Below are 26,811 nucleotides of genomic sequence, written 5' to 3' on the forward strand. Positions count from 1 at the left end.
TTACTTCTTTCTAGGGAACATTACCAGGGAATTAAGTCCCTATAATTGAATATTTTATGGAATATTAATGAAAGTACAGTTGAAATTTATTATATTTTCCAAAGTAATGCTTTTACACAACTTACACAAAACATATTTAAAATACACATTTAAAATTGATAGTGGAGAAATATAGTTTATTTCTTTTAGTGATTAAATAAATGCATATTTGTTTCACATTCAGTTGGGTTCCCTTTGCCTTATGAATTAATAATTATAAAATTTCCTTTACCATGTTAAAATGTGGCCTTTGGAAATTAGCATTACATCTTAACAGACTTTAATAAAATATAAATTATTTTAAAGTAATTATTTATTAGTAACTTTGTTGACAATAGAATAGTATATTTGATTATTTAAGGATGTTTTCTGTCAAAAAGTATATTAGGTAAAGTTAATATGTGGTAAGCAAAGAAACAAGGTTCATGTAATATTTTTCTTGTTGCATTCATTTAGAAGCAAAAATCAGTTTAACTCTAAGACATTAACTATGTCCCCCATGCTTTCTGGCTGATGTTATGCAAATAGAATAGCAGTTACTTAATAGTATTCAATATGTATAAATTGTAGCCTAAAGATATTTGATTTTAATTATTTAAGAATAAAACTTAGAATATTCCTTTCAAAACTATGAAGTATAAATATTGAATCAAATTATGTTTTGGTGGTCCCTGTTAGGATTCATCACAGCATTGGAGGCTCATCAGGTCAGAAGAAAAATAAGAGTTTACCCCTCATAAGTTTATGAATCAAAATGGCCATTTCCCTGATTTGTATAACCTGAAGACCTACCTATGCAGTAGTCAGGTGACACTCAAAAAATGGCCCTTCTTAGTACATTAATTTACAAATAACATCCATGTCTATTTTGTCCTTTGTTTCATTTTATGCTTTGCCACTTTATATTGAAGTAACTTTTCTCTTTAAGCACAAACAGTGATATAAACAGTCTGGTACTGTAATCTGACCACTTAGGTCAAACCTTGACTTGCAGCATTCTCTTGATACAGGGTATTGAAGAAGTTCTTTACCATATTTCACTCTAAATCTATTTATGAGCTCATAGCATCACATAAGAGTACTATGAAGATTTAATGAATTACTCCATTGCATATAACACTCTCAAAAAGAGATTGATCACACAACAAATAATGGTCACATTCTGAGATAGAGTATATTTTAACTCAAATGCCTAACGTAAAAGTGGCTACCCAGAGTAATTATTCCAAGTAAATTCATTAAAACAATAGGTTTTGCATAAGTCTGTAAGAAACTACCAACTTGTGTTATATTGGAAATAAATGAGTATTGCTGTTGCTCTACATCCAGTGAGCAATTGGTAGTGTCAGTATTCTGCATTTTGTCTTTTGGTTTTATATAATATAAATGTGCATCTACAAATAAGATGTTGGAATCTAGTGTCAGAAAGTACAGATTGGGGGTGTTATTAGGTGATAAGGGTTCTACAAGGGAAGGTCATTGGCAAGCCGATGAATTGGATCAGTCTTCATTAAAAAATAAAATAAAAGCACCTTCTACAAGGAGGACACAGAGAAAAGGCATCATCTAACAACCAGAGAAATAGGCTCCCATCAGAAACCCACCAAGCACCTTGATGTAGGACTTTCCAGGATCTAACACTGGAAAATATGTGTTTGCAAACTAGTTGATTGATGGTTCTGAATAGACTGAGACATCAGGTGAGTAAATGTGCTAGTGTGAGGTTACATTCATCTTCATTTCCCTGATGGTGTCTGATGGGAAGTATCATTCTCATCTCATTTCCACCAATGTCTCTCTTAAGGAGATCTGTGGCAAGGGGTTTGGGCCAGTTTACATTTGAATTGTTAGTTTTAAGAATTTATGGTGTATTTTGTAGTGACATCTCTGTTTCAGATGTGCCCACTGCATTGTAGTATGTCTTTACATTTTCAAGTTCTTGTCAAGAAAACATTTCCAATGTTGACAAAGTTCAGAGTCTCAATAATTCCTTTCTCAGATTTTACCTTTGATGCTATATCAAAAAAGCTACTGACAACAGCAAGGTTATCTGAATGTTCTACTTTGTAATAATCCCACATCAACAGTTTCCTATTTCAGAGTTAGGCCCAAATGCATGTAGAATTATGATTTATGAAGGCTGTGGCTATGTCCAGAAATCTTTGTTGGTTTGGGGCTTGAATGTGCTGGGGTTGGAGCAGCTTTCGTGGAAAACTCTATCACTTCTACACTATACTACTTTAGAACTTTAGACTTTATTTAAGTCTGTTTCTGGTCTTTCTATTCTGTTCCAAATATCTGATTGTCTTTTCCTTCAACAATGCACTCTTCCATTATTGACGATGAATAAAGAGAGTTATAATCAGGCAGAATCAGGATTTGGTCTTCAATCTTGTGTCAGTTAAAATAGGTCTTTCCCTTCTCAAGCCTCTAAAACCAAATTCTGAAAGTAGTTTTTTTTTCTTATCAAGAAACTAATATAACACATAGGATTGCACTGAACCAATGGCTCAAACTTGGAAGGAGAGATAATTGTTATAAATATCTATATGAGGAAAACTAAAATGCTCATGAGAAAAATAATGAAGCAAATTAATGCCAACATTGTCCATTCTCTTGGCTGGGAGGATTATTATCACCCACAGATCAGTGCTTCTCATTATATATCTGAATATTATACATTATATATTTGAATATTATATATTAATTATCTACTTGAATGCTATGTGCCATATATTTGAAGATAAAATATATTATATATTGAAGACCAAATTGTTTGCAGAGAAAGAGGTTTCCTGCATAAGTAACCATGGCATCTGTGATCTTCTTCCTTACTTCCTTACTTGAATTCATTTTCATGACTTATTGCATGATTTTACATAGCTCTAGTTCTTTGTCTCCATATCAATGTAGCTCTTGGACTATTTTTAAGACTTTTTCACCATTGTATCACTATTACTTATTGCATATTCTTCAAGCCTAATAGTAATGCTTTATTTGCTCTGACAAAATAGCTAAGAAACAGCTAAAATAAGGATAACTCATTTTGGCTCATGGTTTCAGAGGTTACAGTTCATGGACTTTTGGCTCTGTTTCTTCAGAACCACTGGAAAATAAAATGTAATGGAAAAACATGACTCAATATAAAGAGGCAGGGGAGAAGATGCACCTTGTAAATGGCAATTTCCTTCAACTGGACCTCACCTGCTCCCTTCATCTATGAACTCAGCAATTCAACCCATTGATGAAGCTTATATTATAATAATCAAGCCAACTGTCAATAATGCCACCAGTTGGGACAAAACTCCTCAACAAATGAGGGTTTTGGGGAGACAGAAGTGCGTACTCCATACCCAAACTGTAACAAAATCTTATACTATAAAAAGGACTATGTTGTAGAAAACAGTTTAGAGAATTCCAGAAGACTTGAGATACTAAGCATTTTGATGTGTATTTTACATGTATTTTCACTTAATTACATAATATATAATCTTGTTTTCCCAACAAGTTATTAAAAGAGTGATATTCTTCCCAATCTTTAATTTCATGGCAAGAAGAAGAGCTACCACAAATGAGGACCCAACATTATTTTGATGAATTTAAACATTCTTGGGCTACAATTATTACTTCTATAAATCAGTAAGTAACAAAGGAAGATAACACCTCTACAGTGAAAAGGAAGGACAAAGTTTATAGCAAATATTCTTTTCTAGGGTCAGTGTCAGACACATTTCCCTGTGTAAACACTCTGTGGTTTCTGGTCTTTCACCTATGTGGAAAGAACCTTTGGTTCATCACTTCAAATTGCTTTTAAGAGCATTAGGAAACTTACTCATTTTATTATTTTAAAATAAAGGATAGAGTATCCTAATTCTAAAAATGTGGCAGCAAGAAGCCATGGGACTTACCCCAACACTCTTTATACTGGGGGAGAAATTATACTTTCCTAGTCATTTTATACCACTCTATAAATTATACCACTCTATAAAGGGAAAAGTGAAGACTATCTTTTTTTCAAATGTTTTTTCCCACTCATTTATTTAGCTCATAAATAAAGTCATGCACAATTATGATACAGAATACAGTATGTTCACAATGGCATGGCTAAATTAAACCAATTAACATGTTATATCACACATATTCATCATTTTGTTTTGAGAACACTTAAAGTATACTATCTCACAATTTTAAAATATGGCATATTGTTATCAACCATATTTATCATGCTCTCAGTAGACCTCAAGACTTCAGAGAGTCCATGCCTCTTGTCCAACTGCAGTTTTATATCCTTAAACCCATCGTTTCCCCATTGTTAAAAGACCCACATTGAAGCCTAATAGCCACAATTCTGCTCTCTGAAGACTATCTTAATGCAAAGATATTCACTAATTTTATTTGAGGGTACCTTGTTTTGGTCTGTTGTTTTTGAAAGTGTACATAATGAAAATACAAGAGTGTTTAATAGCTGTAATTGTTCATCAACTATTTTATTTGTTCTTATTAACCAAACAGCAGCAGAAGTTGACCACGGGGAAAGCCTAACAATTTAATTGTCTTAGAAATTTTGGAACAAAATGGTTGAAAGATGAGCTATAATGGTGATCTACACTCCACAATCCTCCCCTGAGACTTTAGGTTTAGCAAATTTTGAATTCCATGACACAACAGATTAAGTATAATTCTTGGAATTCTTGAAGAGATGATGTTTAAATCAGTGCTTGTCTAAAAGAAATGCAATGAAAACAGCAAATGTTCTTTTTCTTTTTGCTGGTTTCTAATTAATAGGATACAGTGTGACTATAGTTTTACATTTGAATACAAGACAGAAATATTATTCAAAAATTGGTTGCCTTAAATGACAAGTCATTTAGAATATTCTACAGTACTTTCTCTGTACCTTGCTTTCTTTTGTAAATGGTATCTAAGGAAATACTAAATAAAAACTGTTCCCTGCTTTCGTCCTTTGAAAAGAAGTAAACTGGGACTAGCTGACAAGCAGTTTTCTCCACAGCAATTAATCTGAGAACATCAAAAGGACAACTTGTGATTCATGTGAACATTAGGAATGAGAAAACTTTCATGTCATAGGGATATTGTGTTATCAATGTCATTACTGTGTTACTAATTACTCAAGATTTTAATTTGTCAATTTAATGTTAAAATAAACCTCATAAAGAGATATATCTGTCTTAGTAAATATAGAAGCCACTTGGAATTAGAATCATCATTATATCTAGTTTTTCTTCAATTTAGAAATACTTAATGGTCCCTCTGACTTAGACATGGATATAAATAAAATCATTGAAACTCCAAGGAGATGTTCGCTGGCTAGCAGAACTGCATGCCTTAGATGCAGAATTGCTACAATGCACCACATCTGGTGCAGAGTTTACAAATGGCACCTTTTGAGGAGGTAGGAATGTAAACCTACCTAAGTGGAAAATTTGATACATAAGGCATAGCATAAAAGAAAAGGTACTTATTATCTTGAGAAGTACTTCACTCATCTCCATATCAGCTGTAACACTAAATGAGTAAAAATTCCTTCAGTAATTTATTATGAGAAACAAGTGAGTCATTGGTGTAACTTCATAGGTTAATGTTGATTTTTATAATACAATCTGACCATTTTGTTTATGGAGACTTCAACTCAGAGCCACAATTCTTAATTGATAATCCACATATTTATTACTATAATTCAATATTAGATTTGAGACATGAATCTGGACAATTTATCTACATGGTTCAATTTTACCTTATACAATTTGAAAAAGTGTATATTGATATTTTGGTGGTAAGCAATTTCATTCACACACGAACAAAAAATCTAATGTGGATTCACAGTAATGAATGCTTTATGCAGTGAGGTTTGTTTATGGTTTGAGTTTCCCCAAATCATTTTTTGTAAAAGTACGTATTTTATTTTTGTTTGCATACATGGAGGAAAGGGGGAAGTATGTGCATGCATGAATGCAGGTGTCCGTGGAGTTCAGGTCTCCTGGACCTGGAGTTACATATAGTTGTGAGCCACCTGATCTATATGCTGGAAAAATGAACTCTGAAATTCTGCTAGAGCAATGCATCATCTTAACCATTGTGCCATATCTCCTGCCCCCGTATTTCTGAGTCTACTGATTTAGATAAATACCTTTTGGAACCCACCCAAAGTTTCATTTCCTCTCTAAGGTAGGTCTTCTACTATACTTATGCCAACAGCACTCTTTCCTTTCATCAGTACTTTACTGCAGTTGCCAATTTTTCTTTCTTTCTATTTTGTCCATCATGATATCCTTAGAATCCAAACATAGATTCTTGGACAGTAGATGCCAGAACTCATGCAATGAATGTTATTCTTTCACAGGAAGAAGATGATAAAAAGGAGACAAAGATGTTCCTTTATTTTATTCATATTCCAGAATGTGTCTGCGTGAACAAAATTTTCTATGAGAAATTATAATGATTAATAACAATAATAATATGATAAAATCCACTAATTGGAAGGTATATATGGTAGGAATAGACTTGTACATGATTTGCCAGAGAATTCTGCATTATACTATTTCAAAGACTCTGTTTGTGGATCATCTTGGCATCTGATTTTATGTTCTGGCTTGTTACTTTGTATTGTTTTATATTATTCCACACATCTGCCATCTTTCTGCTTCTATATGTCCAAGATAAACAGTATCTATCAACACTATCTATCTATCTATCTATCTATCTATCTATCTATTTATCTATCTATCTATCCATCCATCTCCTTTCTGTTCAAAACACTTGTCATTACCATAACATTTTCCTGTAGAAAATAGTCTCTCACTATCAACTCAAACACATAGTCCTTCTGCATCTGTTTCATCAGTACTGAGATTACATGTGAGTGCCACCTTGTCTGGCTAGACTTCTATAATCAATATACATTTTTATTCTAATTATCCTTATTAATTTTTCATAAGGCTATGTTGTGATGTGTCTACACATTTATGAGTATAATATCTTTAATTAGATTGTTTTATCTTCACCTTTCATCAATAATTTTATTTTATGTATTATATAAATCTGTATGCCAATGTTAATTTTAAACACCAAAGTGGGTTATTCACTATCTTACAGTCAATCTTTACATTCACCACATTTTGATGGTTCTTTGTCTTTCCTTCAATTTACTTCCATCACCTTAAAGAAAGACCCTTAGAAGTCCTTCAAAATGGTGAATGTTGAAATGCCTTCAAGATGATACACTAGGCAAATACTTTTATCATGGCACTGCAGAAGCAAGTTTCTGTGCTGACAGATGCATGCCCAATGCTTGGACTATATATCAAACTTTGTGCTTCTTTACCAAGTTTTATTTAAGTAGCCAGTTTTATATACTAGCTACTCCTAATTCTAATTTCCTCTATTTACTTATTTCACTTTGTTGATCTTTTAAAATGGAGTATTGCTTTATTTCCCATGCTATCCTCAAACTCACAGAACCTTCAGCCTTATTCTACAAAGTGCTGTGATTACAGACAAGTGAAAGCTTTCCTGGTCAATGCTTAAAACTCTCTAATAAGATTAGGTGAGTCCAGTTCGATACTATGTCTGATGCTTTCAGTACTTAGACCAATGCCAGCTTTCTGCCTCAGCATCTCTGGGTGCTTATGCTAAGACTAGTACAGAGTAAGACAAGTTCCATCTTAGAGATAAATGCTTCTATACCATTTCTGGTTCCAAGTTACACTCCTATCCCTTTTAACTTCTGCTTTATATTTTGTGTATATATTATATTCATTAATTTTGTTGCTATCCTTCAGTATAAAATGAATGATGTTAACTTAACTCATAGTGTGTCTGACACAAATATATCATGTGTACATTGTATCTTTGTTCAACACAATATAAATATTCAATATATATGAACATATACTTCTTTTAAGTAGTTAAGATTTGGCCCAATTAAAATCCATAATTTTAAAACATTAAAGAGTACTCTTAAAGAGTATGTCTACATTTCAACTTATAAAATACAAATTTAGGGAGTGGGTTCCAAAAACTCAGCTCCAGTTCATACACTAGGGATAAATCTTGGTCCCACTGGCAGGGGTTCCTTGCCTTGATGCAGGAGGAGGGAGGGACTAGGTCCTGCCTCAACTTTATATGCCAGACTAAGTTAACTCCCCAGGGAGGCCCTTATCCTTTCTTAGGAGTGCATAGGAAATTGTTGTGGGGAGGTAAGGGGAGTCATAAGAGGGAAGAGAGGGGGAACTGTGGTTGGTATGTAAAATGAATAAAAGAAATATATTTCAAATGAAGCAAATATTTTGAATCATGCAATCCTGGCCAGATTTAATATCATTAGATTACAAGTTATAACACCTTACTTTTTATTTTGAAGTTCCGAATGCTAATGTACCACTTTACAACAAACTAAATATTGTACTGGAACTCAGATAGCCTTGGTCATTCATAGAGCTTTGCCATTAGTTGTTGTGTATACATTGAGTATCCCTACAGGTTTTCAAAGGATTTAGATGAAGAATATTACAGTTATAGTGGTATCAGTCATAACATTAGTTCATTCTAGTGATCATTACATTAAAATGAAAAGGAACAAACACTAGTGATTTCCTAACAGATTTCACTGTACTTAGACTCCAGAATGTTCCATTTCACTAGAGTCAACTTTGCTGATTGCATTACAACATACTATTTTCATCTCCATCTTATTTATCCTAGAAATAATTCATGGTGTGTGTGTGTGTGTGTGTGTGTGTGTGTGTGTGTGTGTGTGTGTGATGATATTAGAACATTTCACAGCTATTAATCACACTATTTTAAACAGGTATAGTATAGAGAAATTTGATTAAAAGTAATGAAAGTTTGGGATAACAGGGCAAGTGTGTAATCTTATTAATCTAAGGACTATTCTTTAACCCGAAGCCTATTTGTAAATTATATGAACAAGGTATTGGTCATAAGCATTGGCTATTATCTCTGGTCATAGTAACTTCCCTTGGTTTTAAATTAGGTCCATGAACTAGTATGTTTTTTTTCCCTTGGTTTGCCAAACTATATCACCATTTTCTCATGAATGTGCTTAGCCATCACAAAATCAGACCTCAGGCTTTCAAAATAAAACAAAAAGGTAGAAAAACTAGAGGTTTCACACCCTTCATTGTATGAGACCCATGCCAAATGTTTGCATTGGAATTTTACTTAAAACATATGCAATTTTTAGGATAAGACACCCAAAAGTTTGAAGTGTGTGTGTGTATTTGTGTGTGTGTGTGTGTGTGTGTGTGTGTGTGTGTGTGTGTGTGTGTGTGTGTTTTCCTAAGATCCACAAAGCCTAGATTCTCCCTGATTGAGGAATGATACTTACACAGTCATTAGGAAAGCTTTTAAGTAACATACAAGCATGCATCATAAAAGCAAAATGACTTGAATGTGTGTATTGGTCAAATTGAATTTATTTTAATTTTAACGTGATTGATACCTATCAAACAGAAGATGATGGAATTGTGAGGTATGGTAATTGGAACAGATAAGGCTTATATCCTGAGTCAGCAGGCTCTGTAGGTGTTGCTTGACCCTGGATCCAGAAAACATGGATTAACATCAAGCCTGTTATCATCAACTAGAAATGTTTCTAGGGTAAATAAGAGATTCCAAAATACTGGAAAGAATACAAAGCTCTAGCTTCCCTAGACAGGTTTATAGTTGTGGAAATTAGTTATTTTCATGGAGTCATCTACTAGGAATAAATAGAATGGAGAAAGCATGAACTCTGAGGTAATTTCAGGGTTTATTCACCCCTACCCAAAACTGCATGAGTGAATTTATTTAATAAATATTATTCCAATAACTTTGACCTTTCATTGTCTCATGTCTAAGATGCCAAAACAACTAGACAGCATGGTTTGCTAGTTATCAGTATTTGCAAGCCTGATATTACAAAATGAATGCACTTCCACAGGAGTGTGTGTGCTTCTATCTATTCTTTCCACTAGCCTTGTCTAACTTCCTACCATGCAAGTAACACAAACTTGAAAGTTAAGTTATTAGTCTCAGAATAATAGTGGAATATATAGCTCTCTGTCAGTTTTCCCTGAAATAGCAATTATTGGTAGTCATTGCTTCCCAAAACACTACCATATTTCTATGGATCTAGAGTTTGTATGGTTTGTTGTTGTGCTGTGCAATACACAATAATACATTCAATTTATTAAGATTTGTTTATGCACAGAAATTATAAACTGCCCTGAACTTGACTACAGCCACACCAAACCAATAATGCCAACAGATTTTATAGAGCCTATATTGTTAATGAATTCTAGTATGATTATGAGACCATTTGCCTTCTACATAATAAGAACTTTTCAGTTTTCTATGAAGGTATCTGGAGTAAGGTCAAGTCATCACAGTGTACATGCAAAAACAGCAAAGAGTTGAAAAGAAATGAACAAAGGACCAAACATCAGAAGCTGGCTTCCTACTCTTCCAGCAGGCTTAGCCAGTTGAGATTTATTCCTTTTCTGAATTACAAGTCTATGTGTCGATGAAGAAGCAGGACACAAGCATGCTGTCAATAACAGAAGAAGACTAGAGAGCTGATATTTTTAAAATTCATTTATAAGTTACAAGAAAAAACAATTCTGAAAAATGTTCTTTTTGTATTTAGTTTGCTTTCCTAACCTTTGCTTAATTTGGTAGAGAAATATTGATTTGTATTTTTCAAAAGGTCAAAATCAATCATTGTTTATCAATCAAAACATAAAATCATTTGCATTATGTTTCACATTGAGTTAAATCTCATGTCAATAGTTTAGTCATTGGGAAAAAAAGAATATTATTCCCTTCACCTATTTTTTACAAGTATTCACAGAGCTGATTTATTTTGGCAACTTTGTAACAACTCAAAACCTGGCTATATTTACATGTAATGAGTTATTCTCTGTTCTGCCAGCCAGCTCCCAAATAATGCCATGAAGATTTCTTAATAACAATATAAGCTCAACTATAGCTTAAGCCTGTTCCTATCTTGTTCTTTTAACCTAAATTAACTCATTTATATTAACCTACATCCTATCATGTGGTGCTTCTCTTTTCTATCTTGCACCTCCTTTTCACTTGGTTTCTTCTGACATCTCCTCCCCTCAACTCTTCCTCCTCTTCATTTCTCTCCCCAGAAATCCTACCTATACCTCCTGCCTAGTTATTGGCTGTTCATCCCTTTATGAAACCAATCATAGCAATGTATCTTCACACAGTGTACAAAGTTTCAAATTTCAAGTAAACCCTAATTTGACATAGTAAATACAGGACTTTATAAAACTGGTCAAGGTAAAAATGAATTGCGAGCCCTTATATGCAGTTCTAATTACAGTATTTTATCTACTATTTGATTATGAAACACAGTTTTAATGAAATAAAATAGGACATATCCTTTATAAATTTTCTTTATTAACCTAAGATGAATTTATGGGCACTCCTGGTTTGTGTTCAATTCTTTATTAGGTAAGGCTTACAAAGAGCCCACATGTATGTACACTTGATTTTTATTGAATTTCTGATGACTTCTGTATAGCAAGGAGGACAATATGAAAGTCCTTTTAAATAAATACTCTATGAAGTAGAAGCTTATTAAAGCCAAGTAAGAATAAGAAGCCATTCATATTCTCTCTTCATCTCTCCCTCCTTCCATTCATCCATCTATATCTATCTATCTAATCTATCTAATCTATCTGTCTATCTAATTATCTATTTAAATATTTATGTCTGTCTGTCTTTCCCCCTTTCTCTCTGTCTCTCTCCCTTACTCTCTCCCATTTGTTCCCTTCCTCCTCTTTCCTTTTGCCATTCTTCTTTCTGACTTTCCACCCCCCACATTCTTCTGTACATCTCTTTTCCTTTATATCCTTGTCACATTCATGTCGAGATCCCTGGCAAACTCCCACTAACAAATCATTTTGTTTAGGAATGTCAGTTCAGCTCATGTACATACTGTATGGGTCTTCAGTTGCTGTGATGCTTTTTGAGCAAGCTTAGCCTGGCTTAATGACAAAGCAATGGGCTCCCCAAAGAAATGTGGAGAGGAATCCAAATGATTCTCGTCCATCAACTAAGGATTTTTCCAGGTTGTAGAGATTATTCCTTGCAGTGGTCAGGTAAGCCTAATGCAGTTTTTAATTTGGTAAGAAAAGAAATTAAATCCAAGAATTTATTGCATCAACTCACAACCACAAATTGTTTCCATTTTCTTATTCCCAGGGGTTTTTCCTCAGAATTAACCTGTCAGAAAGCAGGAAGGGAATAACACTGATTTATTACTAAAGGCAAAGAGTGACTTAAGCTGAGGGATATTATGGGAAAGGCTCTAAAGGGAAAGAGCACATTGTGTTTAAGTTGACACAACCAGAGAGGTAAGTCATTAACTAAAAGTCCAGCATAGACAGACATTTAATTTAGTCTTCTAGCCAACTAGTCCCTCAAGATTATAAAATCTTACTGTAACCTCCCAATAAGCTGATCATTTAAATGATACATGAGAATTGACTTGCTAGTTCACTTCAAACAGGAGACCCCAGAGAGCATAAAGATGTCCCAGAGAATCAGTCATTTATAAAGGATTTATAAAAGGAAATGCTAGGACCAAAGTTTATGTGACAGATGACAAAAAGCCACCTTTCATTTCATTAAAACATTTTCCGTTCAAATAACAGAGTAGCTTTCAATCTATAAGCTCACATAATCTAATTATCGTCTTAATGTTGTTAAAGAATATTATTCCATTTCAGGGTTTTTTGAAAATTCCCTAACCTCTATCACTCAAAGAATAGTATGAAATACTGCTGAAATATATTTCTAGGCATAAAGATCAAAGCAAGTTCCAGGGGAAATTATCAGTTAAGGAATATAGCCTTTTTTTCCTAATAGGGTCTCCACGCTACACTTCAATGTAAAGTTAATGAACAAATTCTATTTCTAGATCATCCAATTTAGATATTTTTGGTCTAAGTTATTTAATAACCTGCTGGGATTACAACTAATTTGACATATGGTTTTATAAACTTTCATTTTTATAGCCAAGTTTTGTATAAAGACACTGATTTCAAACAACACACTTGTATCACACACATACACACAAATGTTGAGTATTTCAGCACACACAAAGGACTTCAATTATCTTACAAGCTTCTGGCTTTGTAGTAGGAGAAAAAATAATGCAAGTGTGTCTGTTACATACCTCAGTAGCAAACTGCTGCAGCCCACCAATATTAATTGGGCCCTCTTCTGCAGCATGCAAGTTGCATCCTCCCACACAGAGGTCAGAGGTTGGACAAACCATTCCACAAGTAAGACCAAGAGGATTGTCAGAAAAAATCAGCTTAGCTGCACCATAGTAGTTCTACAGAGATAAAATAAAAACAGAATTTGCATTATGGCATAGCACACCCGAAATAACCAACTGTGGTAATTTATTTCTTCTGATAAGCAACTTATTAAAGCTCAAGATATTGAGATGCAAATGAGATGTATATGCTGTGCCATTTCATCACCAGGAACCTGAACAACACAAGTAAAATACCTTACTAGGAATTTTATACATTTGTGTTAATGAATGAATAGTTGTTTAGTTTCAGAAATTTGACATTTAAAAGGCCATTTTTCACAATTCATGAGAGCATATCTTTCCCAAAATTCTCCTTTACATTTTGAACAAAGGTGTTAAATTTAATAAATATGCTTGCTCACATGCACAAACACACACACACACACACACACACACACACACACACACACACACACATACACTCACACACACACACACACACACTGGACAAGGGATCTATATGCAGATCCAAGCTTTTGCTCTTGTGGTGGTGTCATAGTGTTCTTGTTGAGTGATTTCACTATTTCCCCAGAATTTTGGAAACCTTGATTCCTGGTGATCTTCACTAATACCTCACTGTGGAAAATATCCAGACCTCAATCAAAAACATTCCACGAATTAACAGATAAAAATAAATATCTGGCAGTTAATTAAAAATGGTAAGTTAAGAAACAGGCTATTGATAAGTTGAAGAGATTGGCTAAAATAATATTGATAGCAATCCAAGAAAAATTTTAAAAATTATCATTTAGTACTAAGTAAAACAAAAAGTTAATCTATGATTTTAACAACATTCATGATTTTGCCTAATTTCATGTCTCATCAAAAAGCTGTGTCTAAAACATAGAAAGGGTTAACATATATATATATATATATAATATTATTATGTGTGTGTGTGTGTATATATATATATATATATATATATATATTCTAGACATATAGTCTTAATATGGTGTGGAATTCAGATCATAATTAAGAAACACAAGGAATAAAAATCAAGTAACTGGCTGACCATTATCAACTAGCAGACAAGCAGTTAAGACAGTATTCATTCTAAAGTGACTACCCATGGCATTACAAAATGTCATCTCAGTGTAGCAATTTAGTTAGGACACAGTTTTTGATTTGTACACACAACACAAACACACACACACACACACACACACACACACACACACACACACTTCATTGGAAACTGTACAATACACTATCTGCTACATTCACTGTGTTTGAATTCCACTAGATGATTTTGGTGCATAGCTTCTTAGGTAATGGTCTTTTCATTAGGCAATTTCATTAAAGTAGAATAGGCAATTGTTTCTTAGCAATGACAGTTGAACCACAGTGTAAAAAAGAAAAGGGAAATAGAATTTTATGAAAATCAAAAACCCAGAGCTCTTAAAAGGACATACCAAGAAATTGAAAAAAAAGACACAAAATTATTTGAAGACTATAATAAGAAATCTGTGTCTAGAGTATATTAACATGATAGCTCATAGAGGGAGACAATTACAACCAAAGCATTCAAAATTGTTGTGGGTAAATATTCCAGAAAGTGAACAGAAGGCATTAGAGTGATGACTCAGCAATTTTGGCTGGAGTTCTATTTGTAGAGGAGGACATCCAGAAGACATACTTGAAAACTATGCTTGCTCTAGATTATGGGGAACTCTGGCTGTCAACCTTCAGGTTTAGGTTTTCAATACAAGCTTTTAAAAATAATGTGTTTTGTTTTGTTTTTGTTTTCTGAGACAGCATCTCTTGATATAGTCCTGCTGTCCTGGAACTCCATATGTAGACCATTCTGGCTTTGAACTCACAGAGATCTACCTGTCGCTGCCTCCTGAGTGCTGGGATTAAATAAATGTATGCAGCGCCATATCCATATTAACTCAATCACTTTACTGGAAAGATTCAGGTGTTAAAGATTGAATATTACTATACAGATCACATGAAAATTCTCAGGAATGGAATTGGAAAAGAGGATGTATCAGGGAGATCACAGAATCAGCCTAGAAAAGGGAAGTGTCAGGATGTATCAGAGAATCAGAAAGATATTTTTTCTATTTTTTATTAATTTTTGTGTTTAAATTAAAAACAATCTTATTTTACACACCAATCGCTGTTCCCACTTCCTCCCATTCCCCCTTCCTCCCCCACTGTCTCCCCATCTGATTTCCCCCATCCACTCCTTAGAGAGGGTGAGGCCTCCCATGGGGAGTCATAAAATTTGTTACATCTTTTGGGGCAGGACGGAGGACCTCCCTACTGTATCTAGGCTGAGAGATTATCAATCCATAGGAAATGGGCTCCAAAAAGCCCATTCATGCACTAGGGATAAACACTGGTTCCACTGCCGGTGGAACTGCCCAAGCCCCACAACTGACACCCATGTTCAGGGGTTGTAGTTCGGTCTTATGTAGGTTCCCCAGCTGTTAGTCTAGATAGAGTCCATGAGCTCCCACTGGCTCTGGTCAGCTGTTTCTGTGGGTTTCCCCACCATGATTGTGACCCCTTTGCTCAGCATTCTTCCCTCTCTACAACTGTATTCCAGGAGTTCTTCTCAGTGCTTCACTGTGAATCTCTGCTTCTGCTGAAAGATGGTTCTTAAATGGGTGGTACATTAGCTGGATGGTGGTGGTGGTGCATATCTTTAATCCCAGCATTCCAAAGGCAGAGACATGTGGATGTCTGAGTTCAAGATCATCCAGGTCTACAGAACAGGAGTTCCAGAACAACCAGGGCTACACAGAAAAACCCTGTCTGAAAAACAAAACAATCAATCAAAGTGGGTGGTGCATAAAAGGAAACATGAAATCACCTTGCAAGTTACCTTCTTGGGAAACTCTCAAGATGCCCAGTTCCCTCCAGTGTTTGGGGATCTGAGTACTACTAGCAGAGCCACTCAGAATCCTTTCAAGAAGGGGACACCTTTTCAAATCTTCTCTGAAGGCCACAGGATCAATATCAATTCTGTCTCTCCAGCAAGTGAGAAGATTCTAGAGTCCTCTTTCTACACAAGAGATTTGCCCCTTAAACCTTTTCAAGGAGGCTAGAAAATTTAAATGGAGAAGGTACTTCATGGACAACCAGAAATCCTACTAAAAGAAAACACCACTTCAACCCTTTCTTCATGTTATTCCATCAACTATAGCATTTTTGTGTTTGTTTCCTCATGTAGACAAAAATGTATAGGGTTCGGGTTAGGGTTATGAAGTTACGAGGGATGCAAGAAATTTATCCTCTTTAGGTCAAGTCAATTTTTGTCTACACCATGACAACTTTATTTTTTATATTTTTTGTTACTGTTCCTAGTTCTTTTGTTTTCTTTGTTTTGGATTGGTTGCTGTTTATCGTAATGGGTATTCTGTAGAGCCCAGGATGGCTGACTCCTTCTATGATCTAAACTCTGAAAGAAAAATGATGGCTGTTTTTCAAACCAAAACAAAAGTTTACCAGTTTGTTTCTTATTTTTTTTAAGGTATAAAGTATCAGTTTGTACCTGAACATTTCAATGGCACATTCTTTAGCACAACATGTACCATTTAGTTACTTTTAAGATGATTGTAACTTTAATATTTTAGTTTTTACTTTAAAATTATAGCTTGAAATTACATGCCATCCCGCTACAATTTAATGATTTTTCAAAGTCATTATCAGGAACTGCAAAGCTTGTCAAACTTGCTCTCCTGTCATCTGGTATAACTAATTTAACAAATAGTCCTACCATATTCAGGCCTTCCTATCACTACAAGATTATCAATACAGCTGGTGGATTTATTTTAAAGTGTTCTTCCTTTTTCCAATGACAGTTTTCACAGATGGAAGCATCTTTCCAAGATAAACTCCAATCTGTTGCATTTGAAAAATACTTGTGCTTAAACCTTAGTAATTTTGCATGTGTGAGAAGGGTGAATTAACATTGCTTACATTCCTGGCTTCAGCTATCTAAGAATGAATGCATGGATGCACATTAACTGAATAGGAAATGGCTTTAGTAGCACATGCTGGAGACAGGGGCACCAGGGTAACTTTGTACAAAGCTGTCATCATCCTTCAATGTATAACCTGTGTGTTTAGATATTTGGCAAAGTTGTTGAGACATATATGTTCAGAAAACACCTAAAGCCCTGTTCCAGAGCCAATATGGTCATGGCACATGGAGAACCTACATTAAGAGCCAGGTGTCACCACACATGATAGCAATTTCAGCCCCTGGGAGGCTGAGGCAGGACTGTGAGTGGAAAGCCAGACTGGAGTATCCAGTGAAATCTTGTTAAAGCTAAAGAAATAAAAGAAACAAAACCTTACTCTCATGCCATGTTCTTGTATGGTTAAAGGGCTGAATATGATAGGACAAACCTATCTTTATATATATGCTAAATTTTGGTAAATTTTGTACAATATAATTAGATTTTTAGGAACACAAATTTAATCAACTGTTCTCAGTTAAACCTAAAGTGTAAAGAACTTAATATGCTATTCTTATGGAATTTTGATTTCTGTTCATGAATTGTTAACCTGGAAAACTTATACACACACACACACATTTATACATGCACAAATACAAACATGTATACACATTAATACATGGACACACATACACACAGTTACGCAGGCACATTTATACATGATTACACACAAATGCATTTAAAATGCACATGTACATTCACACACACAGAGATAGACATTGAAGATACTCCTGAATTTGAGTGCTCTCATACAAGTGCCCTTTCACTTGGGGAATATGTAATAATATATATTATTTTAACTATGTAAATATGTGTAACATTTTTATGTTGTGGAATGTTACTCTAAGTGCATAAAGGTTTATTACATTTGTTTATGCCGCATTTGTTTAATTATGTAAAGATGTATTGCATTTGTTTCACTTTGCCTGCCTAAAACACCCAATTATTCTAATTAAAAAGTTAAGTGGCCAATAAAGAGGTAGGAAAAGGATATGCAGGTCTTTCGGGGCAGAGAGAATAAACAGGAAAAGAAATCTAGGCTTGATAAGAGAAGAAAGATGAGAGAAGGAAAGAATGAGGAAGATGCCTGGGGCAAGAAGACAGGTAGCCTGCAGACACAAGAAGCATGAAAGTAAGATATAGAAAAGGAAAGATGAGTAAAAACCCAAAGGTAAAAGGTAAATTAAGAGAAACAGGTTAATTTAAGTTAAAAGAGCTAGCCAGAAAGGAGTACCGTCTCATGATTGGTGGCCCAAGAGTAAAAAGCCTGGCACAATCATTAGTTTTAGGACTTGGTAAATAAAGAACAAAATATATTTATAGGGTTATATTATATCTTTTTAAAACTTGGTGTATGTACAATGCTGCCCATTAAATAAATTTAATAGACTTGTGCCACCTCTCCATTTTCTTTGTGGATTTCTTCTCCTCCAAAAGCTTTTGTAAATGATAATCCTGTGAGTTAAATACTTTAGTGCCTATAAAGGGAAGCCCATGTGAGGAAAAGAATAAGAAAGCAAAAAGAAAAGCAAACAAGGGCGGGGGGGGGGGGATCCATCCATTTAAAAGCCACATTGATTGGCATGAACATATGCAAATTGGCACAAAATACTTTATATGGAAGGTATCTACTGTGATTTTTAAGGCAAAGTCTCACAAGTCTCCCGAACAGGGACTGCAAGCCTGTATGTTAGTTTTAATACATGATTCTAGGATTAAACCAAAGACCTCATGCTTCTTAGTCAGTAAGAATTTTATGAGCTCAGCGACATTGCCAGCCCAGACTGACCTTTTCCCACTTTATAATCAATGTTCAGAGAATGTTTCTTTTGAAAATATCTTATTCAAATCACAGCATGATTTTTCTTTGTATGAAAGTGTTCAGATCATTGCATTTGTAAATATTTATTTATGATGCTCTTTTATTTTTCAGATATAGGTCTTCTGTCTTATTTTGTCAAGGTTCTGAGTAAAATATTTTTCCCTTGACTATAACTTACCAAATATAACAATAAGAACAAATATAGAATGTTATTTATTTTTAATTTAGACTAAATCCATTACTATAAAAATACAAAAATAATAAGTACTTCAGAATCTTTAATTGCCAACTAACATAAATAGTGACAGTATATGTGGTAAAAATGAAAAGTCACTTTATACAGAACAATAATAAAAAATACACTATATAAGATATTTAGAAAGTTATAGTTTCATATGTATTCAGGGGTAAAAAACATGAAAAGGCAAACAGCATGATTGGTTTATTTCATAGTACATTGATTTGTAAACCAATTTAGCATAATTCATTATATAAATTACTTGAAAGAGATAGACTGGTTTTATATATCAAATTAACATTACCAGTAACCAATATAAATATAAAATGAAGATGTAAGAGTTAATGATCATTATGTGATTTAGAAATATTTTACAATAGCAAGCATTCTAAAAGTACCAGTGATAAATACTGTACAGCCTACTAGTGAATGAGAATGCTTTCACCTGAGAAATTAGTGAAGGGTGAAGATTAACTTTAATGAATCCTCCTTTTATAATTTATAGTTAAAAGTGAATTTAAGAGTAATTAGTACATGAAAATTTTTAATTTCTCTCTCAATTATTGTTTAAAGATTTATTTATTTGTGTGTGTGTGTGTGTGTGTGTGTTTGTGTGTGTGTGTGTGTGTGTGTGTGTGTGTGTGTATGCATGCGTGCGCATGCGTGCCTGCATGCTGGCTAGTTTTTTGCCCACATAATACTAGATAGAGTCATCTGAGAGGAGGGAGCCTTAACTGAGAATATATTCCATAAAATTGGGCTGTATGCCAGCCTGTAGGGCATTTTCATAGCTAGTGGTTGATGGGAGAGTGTTCAGTTCATTGTGTATGAAGCCACCCCTGGGATGCAGGTGCAGGTTTTAGTTGGGTGTGGTAGTGGAGAAAGGGGGGGGGGAGAAGGGAACTGGGATTGTCATGTAAATCAATCTTGTTTCTAATTCAAATAAAAAATGATAAAAAATGAAAGCAGACTGTGCAAGCCATAAGGAACAAGCTAGTAAGCAGCACTCCTCCGTGGCTTCTATATTAGCTCCTGCCTCTAGATTCCTGCCTTGCTTGATGAACAGTAACATAGAAACAAAAGCCAAGTTATCACTTTCCTCCCTCAAGTTGTTTTTGGTCATGGTAATTCATAACAGCAACCATAACCCTAATAAAAACACCTCACAAGTATATATGGAAATTGCAATGGCCTGTGCAGGCAGAGGCAGAAGAGGTCATTGCGTCATCAGGCAACTGGTCTTATAGGCTATCAAACCAAGTCCAATACAGGAGCAAGAGGTGATCTTAACCACTGAGATCTATCTGGTCCATTATCTGTTTCTAAAGACAGAGGCTGTGCTCATATTAGCTTTGAATTCTTTAAAACCATCATGTTTCAGCCTCTCCAGTGCTAGCACTAAGGCTATGTGTTACCATGCTGGCTGGACAATTTTAATTTTTCTACTAAATTATTTTTCATTTCAATGCATTACATCTGACAACATGTTAAAGGTATCCAGGATTATGCCTCAAATATAATTATTTTATTGTAAAAATCCATGCAAACACACATACACATATTGTATTTCTATTTGTCTCTAGTGCGTTGAAGACCTTCTGGGTCTGTTACTCACTTCAAATAGTCCCACATTGTAGAGGACATCATCCACAGCTGTAAAAACTTAGGCATGCTACTGATTGTTCTATTTCACAATTAATTCAAAATACCAACACTTGGCAGATAAAAGAAAAACAAATTTAAATTTTTAGTGTCACAGTTGCTTTTCATTTGTTTAAATATTTTAATAAAAAACCAGACAAATTATTTTCTTATTACTCAATAACAAGTGTTAATGGCAAGTTTAACTGCTAAAAATAAGAAAATGCTCAGCTAATCTCAACCCAAATCTAATCTGAGCCGAAATTTAGAACAACTGCAGTGCCTGCTCATGTACAGTGCAGGCACACATACACATCATGTATGTAGATGTGTTCATGTATTCAGTGGGTTTCATGAGACTACTTAGACTACTTCTAAGTACTGTATGTGATATTTATTCATCACATACCTGATTATTTAAGGAATTACAACTGGACTGTAATTTCACACCACTACTTTCTTTGTTTAAAAAGTGTTAGACTATTTCTGAGGGTTGGCCTTTAATTGCCCAGAATATGAGATATTTCTCAAGTGACAGTATGCTGTGATACGAACGACAGTGTGCTATTATACAGTGGGTACAAAAAGATTTCTCAAAAATGTTCTCCATCCCAAGCACATTAATTTAAACCCACCACTGCTTTCAAGAATATAATTAGTATTGATTGTAATAATTTACTTTAAATTCTTCAATTTATCAAAGTAATTTTCAGAATACTAAGCCCAAATATATTTAACATGAAGTTCACTGTATAATATATTTTACCCAACAGTTCAGGTGCTAAGAGTATTTATGCAATCATATTTTGTACAATTTTATTATTATTATGTTGTTTATTCACCATTTATATTTTAATATTAAATTACAACAAATACTTTCTTACTACAGATTGTGTAGCATGTATTGAACAGAAACACTTTGCACTTGGATTCTGCACAGTTCTTTTACACTATCAAACAGCTATGCAATTAAGAATGAATCATTTACACTTGCAGGATTGAGAATAAAATATCCAGACAATGTGATCATTAGTTAGGTTAGTTAAATTCAAGTCCCTTATGGCCTACCTGTAGTTCATTTTGTCTAACTTTATAATATTAAAATATCCTAAGTCAAATGCTACATGTTTCTTGATGTAGGATTTCTTTTGTTTTGGAACTACTAAAGAAAGAAATGGGATACAAACTTATTTTGTACTGACATTACTATTGTTACTCAGTTTTGAAAATTAAAGAACATTTTAAAGGGCTAGTTTTACCTTTGTCTGTGGGCAAACACACAGGCAACACCACCTTGCTGCTGTTTTCATGCACACCTGGCGTAAAGGGCTGGATATGGGCTCGGTGGCTGTGAGCACCCACTGTTCTTAGAGAGGACCTGAGTCTAGTTCCCAGCACCCACACTGATCAGCTCACAGCTGCCCGTAATCTTAGTTTCAGAAGAATCCCATGATCTCTTCTGACATCTGTAGCTACCGTATTCATGTTCACACAGATAAACAGATACACATAATCTTAAAAATATCTTGTTAAAAATTGGCTTAAGCTATATGGTGAAACTCACTATCTTACTTAAATCAAAGCATTTGCGGATTACTAGTGGCTTGTACCTTGCTATTTATATATTTGATCAGCACTTGTTTTAAGTAACAAAGTATCTGAAGATTGAAGCAATCAGCTAATGAAGAAATTCTGAAGAAAATCACTAATTCTACTAATCCCTTGGTCAGAAGTAAAATGTTATCTTTAGCAATCTTAAAACAATAAATCACAAAAAAGAACAGGATAGATTTCAGATAAGCACCAAGAAGTCAATAGGCACTGCTTCTTTCATTTTCTCAACATAACTCAATATGATAAATTATATAGAAATTATATACCAGTCCTTTGTCTTTAAAACTAATACATTCAATATGCCAGGATATCAAGTTCAATTTGTGAGAGATATAAATTAATTAATTAATGAAAATTCAGTTAATATAATTATTAACTGATAATACAGTGGCCAAGGTGTGCATAAATTCATATTGATCATTTTAAATCAGTATTTTATTATAATGTAAACATACTTATTTGGAATTATTTTGGGGTTTATAGAGGCAGATTTCTATGTAAAGAAAACCTAGAATATTTTGGAAATGAATATACTATCAGAGGGTTAGTTACAATTTGTATTAAAATATATTTTATGCAGCATTGTAATTAAAATATCTGGCTTCTCTGTGGAAGAAGGACAAAGAAATGCACAGACACACTGATAGACTGACAGACAAGAAAAATTGAGAATTTAAACACATCTAAATAAATATGGACTTAAGAATGCTCTGATAGGGACATTTAAGTCCAGTGAGGCAATGAACAAGAAAAACATATGGAACTATAAGACATTTGGGAAATAACTGAAAATCTGAACCCTGAAATTAAAAAAATATGGTCTTCTAATTTTAATTTATCATATATTATAAAATATGTAGGTGCATTGTAAGATGTAATTTAAATATCTTATATCTAAATATTTTAAATTTAACATATATATATTTACATAATAGTTGGCAATTTAGATATTTACAAAGAAATTCTTAAAAACTTCACTTTGCCTGTACTGTGAACAGCTTCTGCCAACCAGAATGTTTTTCTTCACAATGGTTCCATGCTCCATATTGCTAAACAATATGCCTATTTTCATTTAATAAGAAGACTCTTCCAATTAAGAGGTATAATAATTCATTTTTAGAATAGCATAATGTCATTGAATAGAATAAATATTACCTAATAGATTTACCCAACAGTAAAGGGATCTCCAGTTTTTGCTTTGTCAACACTACAATCTCAAGTGATAGAATCAAATGTATGCATATGTATTTGGTAGGTTTATATTTAAGGAATATATATATAATAAATAGCTGTTGGTCATTCAATGCATGTGTGTATTTGCTTACCTGTTCAGTATAGATTGCACTTTGTAATATGCAGTTGATTAACAGAAACATATTCACACAAACACAAATGTACATATATATTTAAATATACATATATATTTGTGGTTTCATATATATGGGAGTTGCAGGAGAGTTCAGGTTTCCTCCCTGATACAGAGCAAAGATTATCATCTAACTCTGATCTTTAGTGACTAATGGGTAAACATTGGTGGCCCATCTTCTGATTTATATACTTTGAAAACTATGGAACCTCTACAATTGACTCTGATTATAAGTCATCATTTTATACTGTTGATAACATTGGTCCATTCCAACAGCAGCTTCTTCTCTCACAAATTTCAGTAACATTTTAATGACATTAATACTTAGTCTGAAATAAACAGCAAAATGATTTTCATTTAGTTTACATTTGAATGGTAGATTTTACCCATGTGTATATTAAGGTTTACTTTCAGTTAATATGTAGCTTTTAACTTTAAATTATTCTTCAATTTACTAAATGTATGTAAGTTTATTCTGATTCTTCTGAAAATTTATTTTTATTAATGTGTGAGGGTGTTTTATCTGCATATGTATCTGTATACTGTGTGAATGCCTCATGCCCATGGATACCAGAAGAGGGCATCAGATCTTCTGGAACTGGAATACCAGACAAACTTGGCCAAGAGGTTTCTGGGAAAGAATCCCAGGTCCTTTGCAGGAAGCCCCAGTGTTCTCAAACACTTGGCCATCTCTCCATCCCTGTGCTATACATTTCTAAAGCTGACCGGTTTCAGAAGTAAGATTTATTAAAGAACTACTTATGGGTGAGTCATGTTTTCTACTGAACCAAAATTTTGAATTCATCACCTGCATTTCCTATGCATTCACCTCTCACTCATAAACTTGTGCTTTTCTACACTGACACTGTAGAACTTTAGTTACTTTTATAGTGGTATCAATATCTGTTATGACAAATCATTTTTTACTTACCCCCCTGATACTTTCGTACAAAAGTTTGAACTTCTTCAAATCAATGTATTCTTCTCACCAATTCCTAAATATTGTTTTTGGTTTACTAATAGTATTTCAATTGAATGCTAGGTTTCTGCTATCATCTTTCTAGGTGTGAAATTAAAATTGTAGAGAAGATACGTGATGTAAAGCTATCTTTAATGAGTACTTGAACTGATATGTCCCCAAAACAAAGATGATGGCAAAACCAACAGTGCAGTGGTATACCTGGAATTGTGTTCAATACTCTTGACAACAAGGTGAATATAGACTTCCATTGTCAGAAATTGTGAGAACATAGCATACATATTTGAAAGTAAGTCCAAGGGTCACCCAAAAGGTGAAGCTAAAACACTACAAAAAAAAAAAAAAAAGCCCTACTATAACGCAAGGACTATGAAAGCCTACATTATTATAGAGAGGAAGATAATTTTCCTTCCATCTCCCCCATTCAAAATTACAAAATTCTTCCTGACTTAACCAAGTAACTATCCAAAGATGGAGAGAAATAGCCATTTAAGAAATTTACAAAAATCCAGTGCTAAAGGTCATGCTTTGAAGGAGAAATAAAAGGTGTTTTGAGGTACTTCAAGAAGATAATGTTAAAGTCACTTCCTGACAAAAGCAAGTGTAAACCCTCCCTATAGAAACATGCATTTATGAGAGTTCTCATATAAGTTCCTCCATGGGCTCAAAGAAAAAGCAGAATAAAAAGTATATCATTAGCCATTCAAGGAAATGAACAGACAGAACAGATGGTAAATACAGACTCTTAGCAACTCTGGAGAGTGGAATTATAGACTGGGGAAGTAAATATTTTACCTATGGTTGGAATGGTATAGTTTGAGAAACTGGATAAACACTGGCAGATTATGAATAAGTTTTAAAGAACTCTTAGAAACAATAGGTACTTTTTGATCATGAGACTAGCCTTTAACAGCTGAGCTACCTCTCAAGACCCAGCTATACCACTCTTGGGCATATATACAAAGTACACTCTGTGTATAGCAGCTTTATTCATAATAGCCAGGAACTGGAAAGAACCTAGAAGTCCTTCTACTGAATGGATAAAGAAAATATGGCACATTTACACAATGGAGTATTACTCAGCTGTTAAAAAATAACATAATGAAATTTGTAAGCAAATGGATGAAACTAATAAAAAAAAATCATCCTGAGTGAGGTAACCAATGCCCAGAAAGAGAAACATGGTATGTACTTATAAGTGGATATTAGCTGTAAAGTAAAGGCAATAATGCTATAATCCATAGACCCAGAGAGGTTAAGTAATAAGGAGTGTTCAATCAGAGACACATGGTTTTCCCTAGGAAAGGGAAATAGAATAGATATTTTGGAAGGGGGTATTGGGAGCAAGTGGGATAGAAGCAGGAAGAATCAGGTTGGGGGATACAGAGCCTGAACCAGCCATCTCTTGCAACCAGGCAAGACTTCCAGTGGAAAACTGGGACACCAACCTATCCCCAAAACCTTCAATCTACAATTTGTCCTGCCTATAAGATGTGCTGGGGTAAAGATGTCACAGAAATTATGGAAATGGCCAACTAATGACTGGTCCAGCTTGAAACATATGCTATGAGAGGGAGCCCACAAGTGACACCACCCAGAGGGCCAGGACCCAGAAGCGAGATAGACCAGTGATGGGAAAAAACATCAATGTAATGTTCCTCAGTGATACTCTGCTATATACTTGTAGATAGGAGACTAGCATTATTGTCATGAGAAAAGCTTCATCCAGTGACTGATGGAAACCGATAAACAAATGCAGAGAC

General features: G+C 34.1%; 1 protein-coding gene across 2 annotated transcripts in view; it reads right to left on the reverse strand.

Moving 5' to 3' along the window:
* Positions 1-26,811, reverse strand: part of Dpyd (dihydropyrimidine dehydrogenase) — an 830,055-nt gene that overhangs the window by 609,215 nt on the left and 194,029 nt on the right. For both annotated transcript variants that reach the window (XM_027395605.1, XM_027395606.2), the window contains exon 5: positions 13,271-13,432. In XM_027395605.1, coding sequence (XP_027251406.1) covers positions 13,271-13,432 — 162 coding nt within the window. The remainder of the gene's footprint in view (positions 1-13,270; positions 13,433-26,811) is intronic.

This window comes from Cricetulus griseus (assembly GCF_003668045.3).
Source record: "Cricetulus griseus strain 17A/GY chromosome 1 unlocalized genomic scaffold, alternate assembly CriGri-PICRH-1.0 chr1_0, whole genome shotgun sequence".
In the NCBI taxonomy this organism is placed as follows: Eukaryota; Metazoa; Chordata; class Mammalia; order Rodentia; family Cricetidae; genus Cricetulus; species Cricetulus griseus.